Source organism: Equus asinus, chromosome 30, assembly GCF_041296235.1.
Source record: "Equus asinus isolate D_3611 breed Donkey chromosome 30, EquAss-T2T_v2, whole genome shotgun sequence".
NCBI lineage: Eukaryota > Metazoa > Chordata > Mammalia > Perissodactyla > Equidae > Equus > Equus asinus.
The window spans coordinates 22,779,774-22,794,062 of record NC_091819.1 but is presented as its reverse complement, the minus strand read 5'-3'; the positions used below and the strand labels follow the sequence as shown (position 1 = coordinate 22,794,062).

General features: G+C 36.3%; 1 protein-coding gene across 5 annotated transcripts in view; it reads left to right on the top strand.

Annotated features, from left to right (window-relative positions):
- Window positions 1–14,289, top strand: part of LIN9 (lin-9 DREAM MuvB core complex component) — a 92,630-nt gene that overhangs the window by 54,371 nt on the left and 23,970 nt on the right. For 4 of the 5 annotated variants that reach the window (XM_044762787.2, XM_044762789.2, XM_070501651.1 and 1 more), the window contains 4 exons: window positions 695–828; window positions 2,563–2,682; window positions 2,938–3,039; window positions 6,792–6,872. In XM_044762787.2, the coding sequence (XP_044618722.1) occupies window positions 695–828; window positions 2,563–2,682; window positions 2,938–3,039; window positions 6,792–6,872 (437 nt within the window). Of the gene's footprint in view, window positions 1–694; window positions 829–2,562; window positions 2,683–2,937; window positions 3,040–6,791; window positions 6,873–7,426; window positions 7,875–14,289 lie in introns of those variants that run through there. The other variant, XM_070501652.1, reaches the window with a different exon arrangement.

Here is a 14,289-nt window from a genome sequence, read left to right as displayed (position 1 = left end):
AAAAACTTAAAAATGGAAATACCATATGACCCAGCTATCCCACTACTGGGTATTTATCCAAAGAACTCAACAATTCAAAGAGACTTATGCACCCCTATGCTCATTGCAGCATTATTCACTATAGCCAAGAAGTGAAAGCAACCCAAGTGCCTATTGCCTGATGATTGGATAAAGAAGATGTGGTGGATATATACAATGGAATACTATTCAGTCATAAAAAAAGACAAAATTGCTCCATTAGCCACAACGTGGATGGACCTTGAGTGTATTATGTTAAGCGAAATAAGCCAGACAAAGACAAACACCATATGATTTCACTCCTGTGGAAGATAAACTAATACATGGACAAAGAGAACAGTTTAGTGGTTAACAGAAGGGAAGGGGGTTGGGAGGATGGGCATAAGGAGTAAAGGGACACATTTATATGGTGACTGATAAATAATAGTATACAACTGAAATTTCACAATGTTATAAACTATCCTGACCTCAATAAAATAAAAAAACCTGTCAGCTCCTACAAAAAAAAATTTTTTTTGTCCTGTCTCTAAACTTAAAGTGCATGCTTTTTTTGAAACTAGAGTAGACAACAATACTGTACTTTCTACATTTTAAATTAGATACTGGGAGCAGTTTTGTAGTTGACAATTCTTTGTATCTCCCAAACATCATAATGCCTTTTTGTTTCTTTTCTCAGCACGATTACGTGGTGTTCATGACGGTCTGTTCACTGGACAAATAGATGCTGTAGACACTCTTAATGCTACTTATAGAGTAACTTTTGATAGGGCAGGGCTTGGAACTCATACCATCCCTGACTATGAAGTTCTTGTAAGTATTATTTCATAATACATATGTGTTTTATGCTTATTAAATATGTTTTGTAGAGTTTTCTTAGAGTTTGTATTTTATGACACTTGAGATTTCAGGTTACAGAGGAAGAGATCCTTAGGGGTTCCCAGCCTTGCCTACTAGACCCCTGGAGCAGAACTATACTTGAGTCTTCCACATTTTCCAGAAGCTGGCTTCCCTCTATTGTACCTTACCCTCAGAGCACTGAGTATGACAGAAACTGATCACTCCTAACTAAATAATCTTGTGGAGTGAGCTACACAGCAGTTTCATTCCAGCTGTTTGTGTAGTTCCCTTGCAAGTATGAAGAGACTTTTCATACTTTTAAAAGTATGAAGTAACATAACATCTTGCACTTCAAAATATTTGTTTCCATATCTTCTATGCTATCCTCAGAGTTCTGCAGAGTGGATGTTAATGATCCCCAGTTTTTGCATGCTGAGACTGAGACACAAGTACATTAAGTAAATTATTCAAGGCTCTCGAGCTGGTTTCCTGCCAGGCTGAGACTAGAATCCACATCTTTTGAATTTCTGATACAGTCCATTAAACTACTGGACCATCATTTCATGATCATGCTTGGTTTAGCAATGTCATGGAAATACACCTTTCTAATAAGTTAAAATAATTTTAGGAACTAATATAACTCTCTAGTAAAGTTTTTAAAAAGTGAATAATGAGCCTTTTTTTGTTGTTTAAAGACTGGCCCTGAGCTAACATCTGTTGCCAATCTTTTTTTTTTTATTCTTCTCCCCAAAATCCCCCTAGTACATAGTTATATATTCTAGTTGTAGGTCCTTCTAGTTCTGCTATGTGGGATGCCGCCTCAGCATGGCTTGATGAGCCGGGCTAGGTTCACGCCTGGGATCCGAACTGGCGAAACCCTGGCTGCTGAAGTCGAGCACGTGAACTTAACCACTTGGCCACCGGGCTGGCCCCAGTAATGAACTTTTTATAACAAAATTATTTGCCTCTAAGCATCATGAAGATTAAATTGTTCACCTTTAGCCACCCTTTACCCATTTCTTTGTTATAAGCTTGATTTTTAAGGATTATGAACTTACAATTAAAAATTAAAATTTCTTTATCTCTTTAGTGTAAAAATAGGAGAATCTTCCTTTTCTGATCTGTTTAAAAACTATGACTCTCTGTTTATTGTGAGGGTTTCCTTATCAAACATACTTTTTAGAGGGGAGAAAGAAAATTTGGACTAAATATAGAGCAAAGTCCACCAACCTTAAGTTTTTTCATTAAAGGATGAAATCTTTAAACCTTTCCTTTCAAAAAAGGAAAGTTGCTTTTCTGTTTCATTAATATAATTTCTTTTATGAGATCACCCAAATATTTCTCCCTGGCCAGATAAGAGTTGACTTGAATTAAAGTGACTATATTTGGATAGTCTTTAACACACAGACAACCAAAGATGGCCATAGAACACTTTAATATTAATCTTTGATTCTCTGATTTGATCCTTGGTTCTTTTTCTTTTCTTAATTCTTCTGTTTTGTGGGTTCATTCTTTTGCTAGGAAAGTAGTATTTTCACGCCATGACTTAAATTCTAGCCCTTTGATCTTTGTAGGATAATATATACTATGATAAAGCATATCATATGAGCTAGTGTATATATATCTCAAGCTGAAAAATAATATTTATAAAGCTAAAATGATTGGTAAAGTTCCTCAAGTCTTGTGGACTATTCTCTTTTCCCAAAGAGTAATGAGCCTCATGAGACAATGCCAATTGCTGCCTTTGGACAAAAACAGCGGCCTTCTCGTTTCTTTATGACTCCACCACGGTTGCATTATACTCCTCCTCTCCAGTCGCCCATTACAGTGAGTAATACTTTCTTCATGTCATCAGTGATTTAAATGATTATTATGGATGTGAACTCTGTTCTTGTGAAATAGACATCTGTTACAGCAACTTTATGAAGTACCCACATTATTTTGAGTTGTCAGATACTAAATAAAATAGGTAAATAGTTGTTTAATATAGTATTAATTATAATAGAATTTACTCTTTATCTAAAAATAAGGTAGTTCCTTTTGAATAGTCAATGATGAAATGATTCCCTTTTGTTCCCACAGGATAATGATCCTTTGTTAGGACAGTCACCTTGGAGAAGTAAAATTTCTGGCTCTGAAACTGAAACGTTAGGTGGTTTTCCAGTAGAATTCCTTATCCAAGTGGTAAGAATTGCTCTATCTTGGCTGTTTGTTAAAAACCTCAATGTCTTTTGTGTTATTAAAGTTGAAAAGTTTTCTAGGACTAAATATTTTTATTTGTATTTTATTGAGGTCGTAATAGTTTATAACGTAGTGAAATTTCAGTTGTACATTATTGTTTGTCAGTCACCATATGTGTGTGCTCCTTTACTCCTTATGCCCACCCTCCAACCCCCCTCCCTTCTGGTAACCACTAATCTGTTATCTTTGCCTCCATTTTTCTTTTATTGTTTTTTTTTTAAGAATTCTTATTGCCAACAAGGCTTGAAAATAAAAGCTGTAACAGCCGAAAAAGTCTTAGAGATCTTTTTTGTTGGGCTTTTCCTGGATTTGGTTCTTATTGTTTTGCTATGTTAAGGACTCTAACGTAGCATATGCTCTGTGAAACTCTGAATGGTTAGCTGTTAATAACTTGTATAAATGTAAGGCTTTTATTTCATAACCTCAATGTGTCTTGCCATTATCAGTCAACTCAACAGTTATGATGTGTCAGCCAGCTCCATGGTTAGAAGGAACTTTATTTCTTTTCTGAAACTAGAAGTAGCTATTCACTTGCTAAGTACTTAGTGATTAGACACTAAGAAATCTAAGCCTAGGGGCCAGCCCCGTGGCCGAGTGGTTAAGTTCACGCACTCCGCTACTGCGGCCCAGGGTTTCGCCTGTTCGGATCCTGGGCGCGGACATGGTACCGCTCCTCAGGCCACCTTGAGGCGGCGTCCCACTTACTACAACTGCAAGGACCCACAACTAAAATATACAACTATATACTGGGGGGATTTGGGGAGAAAAAGCAGAAAGAAAAAAAATGATTAGCAACAGTTGTTAGCTCAGGTGCTGATCTTTAAAAAAAAGAAATCTAAGCCTAAATTGAAACACGTGTAGAATTATTATACAGAACCGTTTTCCTGAATAGCCTGACTCTTAAGAATATAATGAACTATTTGTTTTGAAAATTAGATTAAATAATTTAGTTTAAATAATAGTATAATAATGTTTGATTTGTTTCTTTTCCTTTTTTTGAAAAGAAAAACTACTTTGGTTTGGGATAGATAAGAGTTTTTATAAATAAAAATATAACATAATCCACTAAAATTTCAGTGTTACCATTTGCAATTGATGTTATTTTGAGGAAAAGTCTTCTTTGCACATTTGTGTGCATGTGTATAGCATTTCGTATTCCTCAATCATATGTTGTTAATTATCCTTGGAATACAGAAGTTCTTGTGCCTTTTGGCTTCCAAAGATAGGTAAGATATTTTTATATGAAAAGCTGAAATTATGAAAAGAGCCAAGGCTTATCCTTTTCACGAATAGGATACTTGTTTTTTTGTTAAGAAATTTTCTTTCAACAAAATCATTCCATTCACAATAACATGGATGGACCTTGAGAGAATTATGTTAAGTGAAATAAGCCAGCGAGAGAAGGATAATCTGTGTATGACTCCACTCATATGAGGAATTTAAAATTATGGACTAAGAACAGTTTAGTGGATACCAGGGGAAAGGTGGGGTGGGGGGTGGGCACAAAGGGTGAAGTGGTGCACCTACAACATGACTGACAAACATTAATGTACAACTGAAATTTCACAAGATTGTAACCTATCAATAACTCAATAAAAAAAAAATTTTCTGTCACTGGTGAAAGTAAAAACAAAGCTAATATGTCATATTTGAACAAGTCGTGTGTGTCAGAGAGAGAGAGAGAGAGAGAGAGAGAGAGACACCCTCCAGCAGAGGGAGCCAGCAGTTCAGTGCTACTGCGCTACTTGTAAGGTATTGATATATTTATTGATGCTTAGATGTTTGATTTCAGTGCTTAATTTTAACTTCAAAATCTATGTGTAAAGCCTAGTTAAAACACTACTTTCATTATTATTTTAAGCTATCTCATAGGTAAAAATAAGTCTTTTTACGTACTTTTGTAATCTGTAAGTTTTGTATGCAACTCAAGTTTGCTCTTGTTGGTGTTATGCCATGAAGTAGATGGATATGTTTTTTATCTTTTTCTGTTTCTAATATTTTTTTCTTATGAAAAAATAAATACCATTAAAATTTTTTTGCAGGTTTCATATTTCTTAGTTTACAATTAATTTTCTTTTTGAGGGAACTTTTTATTTCCTAGGGTTAGGGATTTTGAAAAATCTAGAAAGACTGATCTACTTTCTTAGAGAGGACTCAGTTTTGAAAAGAATTAAAAGGAAACAGCATGATTTCCCATCAGAAACAAGCAACACAAAACTGAAATAGAAACAAAAAAGGGGAGAGATCCTGTTGCCTTCATCCCATCTTTTACTGGTTCCAACTCTAAAGAATCACACAAATTTTTGTGAAAACCCAACAGCTTAGAGGAAAAAGGAGACCAGACCAGGGTTGTGGACCTACTGAGCACTAGATAAAGTCTGAGTGAAAGAGTCTGTAACACAGCTCACGAGACCCTCTGCTTGCATCAGCTTAGGTCAGTCTTTTAGATTTTTTATTACCTAAAGTTTAAGGCATATAAAAACAGATAGAATTGTATAATACACCCTGTGTACTCATCATCCAGCTGTCGCAGCTGTCAACAACTCCTGGCCAGTCCTATTTCATCTATACTCCCACCCACTTTCTCCCTTTTGTTTGATTTGGAAGCAAATACTAGACATCACATCTGTAAATATTTTATTATATATTTCTAAGAGATCAAGGCTCTTTATTCTAAGAAACATAATACCATTATTACATTTAAAAAGTTAACAAAAATGTTGTGATATCATCAAATATCCAGTTAGCATGCAGAGTTTTCAGTTGTCTCAAATGTTGAATGCTCTTTTTCCCTATGCAACTTATTTGTTGAAGAAACTGGATTATTTGGCCACAGAGTCTCCCACAGTCTGGATACGCTGATTGAATCCTTGTGGTGTCATTCAACATGGTCTTCTGACTTTTGTATTTCATGTAATTGCTCATTGGGTATAGAGGTTTGAGTAGATTTGGATTTTTTATTTTATTTTTATTTATATTTTATTTGCTTTACTTGTTTTTAGTGACTCCTTTTATTGATGGCTTTGTGTTCTGATAGACCCATACTATTTTGTCTCCTTTTTTTGTATAGTTATTACATAATTAACTGCCACTGATTGTCAATGCCTAGATTCATTCGTTCATTAGGATTGAAAACTGGTACTATTCTTGTTCTATCATTCTTTCTTCGTTTATTAGCTAAAATAGTTCTATAAAGTCAAACTTTCCTTAATCTGTTTATTTGGTTACCTGATGGTATAGTTTGTATAGAAAAGGCAGGATAAATGCTTGATTCTTTCTCTGTGTTTTCCACTTTATAAAATAATGAGTTTGGTCACTAGCATTCTTCGAAGTGGTTAATTTTTTTAAAGTACCAATATGAACTCATAGATTTTAACATATTTGTTCTTCAATCTATTGCAGTTCTTATTCTGGTTAGTTCACAAGTTGTCCCATTTTAAGCCAGTGAAAACTTGACAATTAGTATTGTCAGATACACAGCTTGATTCCTTAGTTCTTTTGACATGTCCTGGTTACAGTGGATTTTACAACAGTATTTTCATGTCAGGCAATCAGACTCATAAAATAAAATGTGCTATGTTTATATTGAAACATCAAAATCCACTGCTAAAATAGTGAACAAGTGGAAATTTGATGTCTCGCTGATATACTTAAATGCCTCTGTTTATTCCAAAACATCTCTTTTTTGTCTGTAGACCAAATTATCAAAAATTCTCATGATTAAAAAGGAGCATATCAAGAAATTAAGGGAAATGAACACAGAAGCAGAAAAGTTGGTAAGGATGTTTTTCTTTTTTCCTTGTTTGCTTGTCTAATTTTAAAATGGTGGGGACTTCTATATCTAAGGATTTAAAAATACTTTATGGAAGAAAATCTTGAGATGAATACTAGTTTTAAATCCTTATTTGCTGTCACTATCTCTTGTTATTACTGAAAACATGCTAAGTAAATTAACACTGCATTGCAGTCATTACCCCAGGCCTCATTATGCCATAGACTGTGCAGTTGAATAGGATTAATGAATATATTAGGTTCTTTCACAGTTTGCGTGAGTGTAGAATCCCTAGCATTGGTGCCTCTGACTATGGCAGACATGTTAACAGAACTTATTAAAAATGATTCCAAATAAATAAAGCAGGAAATATATAAGTTGGCATCTTCAGGTTATCTTGACACAGTTTATATCCCACTTTGTTTGGTGAGTCCGAAAATATGAGAGTTAATTTTATTCATAGGAGAAAATTATCAGAGTTTTAAAAAATGTAAAAAATATTTATTAGGAAAGTTTTTGAATTGTATTGAAAGTCATATCTTGCTTATGGATTTGTAGGATGGCAAATAGACTTCATCTCAAGTACCATCTCCAGTTGATTGAAAATGGCTGCATGGAAGAATGAAAGTCAGAGAGAGCTCAGTGACTGGACTCAGGGGGTGAAGTGCTGTAGCTAACTGCCAATAGCTGTCATGAGTGCAGGAATAGGGAGTCACAGCAGTAGTCGTCTCTGATGTGGAATGGTGTGAGGGCTGGGTGTGGGTAAACAGCTGGACAAGTAGATACCTGACTGAATGGGGAACAGTCCTCTTTTAGGATTGTGGAATTTTTTATCTGTACGTGACTTTGAATTATGGCCTCATTTAATCCTAATTATGTCATTAAAAACCCTATCTCTAAATCCAGTAACATGGCGGGGGTTAGGGCTTCAACTTATGAATTTTGGGAGGACATAATTCAGTCCATAGCACAATATCCTCCTATGATCTGTTTATTGTCTGTAGGCACTGTAGTGATGTCCTTCTCTTTCTTTTTTTTTTTTTTTAAGATTTTATTTTTCCTTTTTCTCCCAAAGCCCCCCAGTACATAGTTGTGTGTTTTTAGTTGTGGATCCTTCTAGTTGTGGCATGAGGGATGCTGCCTCAGCATGGCTTGATGAGCAGTGCCATGTCCGTGCCCAGGATTCGAACCAGTGAAACCCTGGGTTGCCAAAGCGGAGCATGTGAACTTAATAACTCGGCCACGGGGCCAGCCCCTCTTTCTTTCTTGCTATTAGTTATTTGTACCTTTCCTGATTGGCATTTCCAGAATTATCAGTTTTATTCTTTCAAAGAGACAACTTCTGACTTTGTTGATCATTTCTATTCTAAATTTGTTTTCTATGTTATTACCTTTCTCTTTGGATTTAATTTATTGTTTTTATTCTAACTTCTTGAGGTGGATGCAGAACTTACTGATTTTTCAGTCTGTCTTCTATTAAAACATGTTCTCTTATTCTAAAATAGCCATGGCTGCATCCTAATGTTCTGATGTATATAATTTACTGTATCATCCAATTCAAAATGTTTTCTGAATTTCCTTCATAATTCATTTTTTGATCTACAGTTTATTTAGCATTGCGTTCTTTAATTTTCAAACATGAGATTTTTTTCTTGGTATCCTTTTGTTATTAATGTCTAAGCTTATTTGCACTGTGATCAGAGAACATATTCTGGAGAATTCTCATCACTTTGAAATTTGTTGAAATTTGATGTAGGGCCAGCATACAGTTAACTTTTGTAAATATTCCACGTGGGCTTGAAAATAATAGGTATCCTGCAGTTAGTAGGTATAATATTATACACATGCCAATGAGATCAAGTTTGTTAACTAGGTTTTTCATTTCTATTTCCTTATTGGTTTTCTGATTACTTGTTTTATTAGTTACTGAGAGGGCTATCAAAATTGCCCCACTGTAATAGTGGATTTATCTTTTTCCTTTGAGTTTTGCCAATTTTTGCTTTCTATATTTGGAGGCTATTAGGGATATAGAAATTTTAAATTTTTACTTTGAAATTAAATCTTTCATCATTAGAAAGCATACCTTTTTATGTCCAGTAATAACTGGTGAATTAAACTTTTCATCATTAGGAAGCACACATCTTTATATCCAGTAATATCTATTGCCTTGAATTTATTCCATCAGATATTAATATAGCTGTAAAACCTTCTACTGTTATTTTAAAACTTTGCATTATATATCTTTTCGTACATTTTAAATGTTACCCTTTAAGGATCCTTTTATATTAAATGTGCCTCTTGCATGCATCACAGATTTCGATTTTATTTTTCATTCAGACTGGCAGTCTTTGCTTTTAATTCAGAAAACTTAGTCCACTTATATTTAATATTGTTACTGATATATGTAGATTTAAATCTACCATCTTACTGTTTCCCTTATATTTGTCCCACCTGTTTGGTGTCATTTTTTTCTTTCCTCTCTTGTTTTTTTGGGGACTAATTGACCATTTTAACTGTTTCATTCTCCTACCTGCCTCCCCCTGACTAAATTGGTAGTTATTCCTCTTTTTACTATTATTTTAGTAAGTGCGTTAGAGATTAAAATGTACATCCTTGATTTATCTAAGTTTGTATATATATACACACCCTCTACCCGGACCAATAGGCAATTTTTAGGTTGTATTTTTAGTTCTTTATATTTTAAATGCCACAAGGTATTATTTTATATAGTGTCACTTAAATTAATCCACGTATTTATCCTTTCTGTTGCTTTTCATTCCTTTCTGAAACTTCAAGTTTCTTGAAAAAACTGCAAGTTTTTTTTTCTGTTCGAACAAACTCTATTGTTTCCTTTGGTATGGGTATTCTGGTAACAAATTCTATAACTTTGTCTGCAAATATCCTTATATTAACTTTATCCTTAAAGGAATTTTCATTGGGTACAGAAATCTAGGTTGGCAGTGATTCTGTTTCAGCCCTATGGCGACGTCATTCCATTCTCCCCTGTCCTCTGTTGCTTCTGTGGAGAAGTCAGCTGTCAAGCTCATTGTTGCTCTTTGGAAAGTACTCCCTCCCCCACACTGCTCTGGGTACTTTAAACATTTTCCACTTGTATTTACTTTTCAGAAGTCTTACCAGGATGGGCCTAAGAATCATCATCTTTTTATTTATCCCATTGGGATTCATAGGGTTTCTTGAATCTGTGGCCTGTTGTCCTTTGACAGTTTTGGAATGTTCTCAGTCATTTTCTCTCAAAATATTCCTTCTATCTCATTCTCTCTTTCTCTTCTCCTTTTACTCCATTAGACATGTTAGGCTCCTCACTGTATCCTCTATTTATCTTATCCTCTCTTCTGTGTTTCCCATTCATTTTCTTCTCCATACTTCAGTCTGGATATTTTCTTCTGATCTGTTTTCAATTACTAGCTATCTCTTCAGCTGTTTCTAATCTGCTGTGGTTATATCTACTGGTTGATTTCTTAATTTTGATTGCTGTAGTTTATTCCTAGAGTTTTCATTTGTTCCTTTTTGTTGTTTTTTTCCAATTCTCCTCTAAAATTCTCAATTTTGTGTCATTCATTTCTTTAAATAAATTAAACATTTAAAATCTATGTCTAAAGATTCCATTATCTGGAATCTGCCAATTGTTTATTGTTAGGGTTATCTTGTCTCCTATTGTGTTTGGGATTTAAAATTGAATGTTAGATACTGTATATTAAAAACTGTAGAAATAATTTGAGGCCTAGTATAATGCTGTATTCCTCTAAGAGGACTTATATTTACTTCTGGTGGGCTGCTTAATACCCTAGAGTTTCATAATCATTTTAATTCAATTTCAGAGATGATTTGAAGCGAGGCCAGTGTAGCCTTTTTGGGGTCCAATCCAGAGTGTGGAAGGTTTTCTAGCTCCCCCCAGCCCTTGGTGGGTCTGTGTAATTTTTGTCCTCTCCACTCTTGTAAGCCTTTCAAGAATGCCACTCAGCTTCTCAGCCACATTTTCTGTAACCTGCAGAAGCCACTAAGGAAAAAATAACCTTAAATGCCAGATTCCCCCTTCTGAGTTTACTTCTTTTCCCAGATCCTATCTCTATAATTCTTTGATGCCTTGTTGATGCTCTAATGTCTTCAGCTAGGCTATTTTCATATTTTATTGCAGAGGAAATAGTTCTTCTCAACTATTTGGATTAGGAAGGTTAATCCAGATTATCTAGTCTACCATTACCAAGAGTAGAAGAAGCCTTAATTTTTCTCAAACAGTGTGTTCAAATTCTTTAGGGGAGTGTCTGTTTCTTTCTCTCCTTTTGATGTGGGTAATGCCACATTTTAGTTCTGTCACTGGGATGAAGAAGGGGAATGACAAAACAGACATTGAATCAAGTCCTTTTTTGTACTGCATCTCACTTTTGTGCTCCTTCGTCTTATTTGCAACTCTTGGCCTGGAGCTTCTTCAGGGTTTCAGTGTGGGTTTAGTTCCATCCAAAACCTCATTAGACATGGTCTTAGACATAGTTTTTGTTTCATCCAGAAACATGTCAGGAAATTTTTAAAAGTCTTTCATACATTGTTAAGCAGTTGGCTTCCATTTATTCTATTTATTTCTTTTTGTACTTCTTATTTTTTGTGGAATTGTAAGGGATAGGAAGACAACATGTTCAGCCTACTGTCTTAAATTAGAAGTTCCATTAAATCTTTAAAATGTTCATACACTTTGACCCAGCCATTCTACTTTGTAAGACTTTATTTTACAGATAGACACAAACAAATATACAAAACTATATGGACAAGGATAGTTACTATGGCAATAGTTTAGTAAAATAATGGAAAAACCCAAATATCCATTAATAGATTATTTATATTATGGTACAATACAGAAATTTTGAAAGACTGGGATAAATCGACATAAAATGACATAATTCCATTTTTGTTAGAAAATAATTTTCAAAATCACATGACAGTATATGCATAGAAGAAGAAACCCAATCCAGTAAGATAATCCAGTAAGATTGATGTCCTTATAAGAAGAGGAAGAGACACTGGAGATTTCTTTGCATGTGCACAGAAAGAAGGCCATCTGAGGACACAGTGGGAAGGTAGCCATCCACAAGCCAGGCAGAAATTTCTCACCAGAAACTAATCCTATTGGCATTTTGATCTTGGACTTCCAGCCTCCAGAACTGTGATAAAATTTATTTCTGTTGTTTATCCACCTAGGCTGTGGTATTCTGTTATACAGTCCAAGTAGACTAATACATTTTATAGACAACTTTATGCAGATGTGTTTGAAAATGACATGAAGTAGACAAATTCATAGAAGAATACTTGTCAACATTGATACAAGAAGAAATGGAAAGTCTGAATAGTCCTATCACTACCTTGTAAATGAATCCTTAATTTAAAACTTGACCACATGCCCTGACCGGAGGTTTCAAAAAGCACACCAGCACTGGAGACCAGAGGCAGCAGGAGCAGCAAAGGCACTCATGGCTTGGCCCCTGCCCCTCCCCCAGCAGTGGCAGGTGGTGCCTGCAAACTGATGCTTCAGGAAACAGCAGTGCCAACGACCCAGTCCCCTCCCTCCCCCAGCAGCAGCAACTCTGACGTCAGTCCTTCCAGCACCAGTGGCTGCGTCCAAAATGTGGATACTCCGGAGAAAGCACACTGGACCCGAAGACCAGGGGCTGCAGGAGCAGCAGCAGTGCTCACAGCTCAGTTGCTACCCCTCCGCCAGCAATGGCAATGGTGCTAGCAACCTGAGGCTTCAGGAGCACAGCACTACCTGTGATCCAGCCCCCCGTGGCAGCATCCCTGACATCAGCCTGACCAGCAGCAGGGACTGCATACAAGACCCTGGGCCCTAGGAGTGACACTCGTGAACCCAGCACCCCCAGCAGCAGTGCTGCCAGCACCCCCAGATAACCCAGGAGCAGCAGCACAGGTGGTGCACATGGCAGCAGCACCCAAGCCCATGGAGAGGAAGTGGGGAACACGAGACCCAGGCAACCCTGGAAGCCGCAGAGGTGCTTGCAGCCTGGTGACCCCAGCGGTGACACCCACGACTGCAGTGATGCCATAATTAGTAAGGCACCAGCAACCTCAGAGGCACAAGCAGCATGAGGAGGGCACTGATGATGCCTCTGGCAAAGGCATTTGGAGGGTAGAAAGTACAGGCTCTCATTCAACCAGAAGTAACTGAAGCCTTACCCAAATAAGAAAGGTGGTTAATACCACAAATGCACCAGCAGAAGAATAATTCATCAAGCACCACGAAGTACAGTAACACAGTAGCACAGAGTCCAAACTTAAAGTCACAGATGTTTGCATCTAACTGACCGAGAATTCAAAATAGCTGTTATGAAGAAACTCGGCAAGTTACAAGAAAACTCAGAAAGACAGTTCAGTGAGCTCAGGAATAAAATTAACAAACAGAATGAGTACTTCACTAAAGAGATTGAAACTCCAGGAAAAAAATAAAAAGCCAAACAGATTCTGTAGATGAAGAACGCAATTAATGAGATGGAAGGTAAAGTAGAAAGCATTGGAAATAGAGCAGACCATATGGAAGAGAGAATTAGTGGACACCAAGATATAAATCTAGAAGTGATTCAGGTGCAAGAGGACAGAGAACTAAGGTTTTTTTAAAATGAAGAAATTCTACAAGAAATATCTAACTCACTTAGGAAAAGCAACATAAGGATAATGGGTATCTCACAAGGAGAAAAAAGGGAGAAAAGAGCAGAGAGCTTATTTAAAGAAATAATAGGGGGCTAGCCTGATGGTGTAGTGGTTAAGTTCACGTGCTCCACTTCAGTGCCCCAGAGTTCACAGATTTGGATCTCAGGCATGGACCTACACACCACTCATCAAGCCACACTGTGGCAGCATCTCATAGAAAATAGAGGAAGATTGTCACAGATGTTAGCTCGAATCTTCCTCAAGCAAAAAGAGGAAGATTGGTAACAGATGTTAGCTCAGAGCCAACCTTCCTCACCAAAGAAAGAACGAACGTGAGAATTTCCCAAACCTAGGGAAGGAACTGGATATACAAGTGCATGAAACTAATAGAACTCCTAATTATCTCAACGCAAAAAGACTTTCTCCAAGACACATCGTATTAAAACTGTCAAAAGTCAATGACAAAGAAAGAATATTAAGGGTGACCAGAGAGAAGAAAAGAACTTATAAAGGAACTTCCATCAGGCTATCAGTGGATTTCTCAGCAGGAACTCTACAGGCTAGGAGAGAGTGGAATGATATATTCAAAATATTGAAAGACAAAAACTATCAGCCAAGAATACTCTATCTGGCAAAGTTATCCTTAAGATATGAAGGAGACATAAAGGCTTTCCCAGACAAATAAAAGCTGAGGGAGTTCATCACCACTAGACCTGTCTTACAAGGAATGTTGAAAGAAGACTTCTTAC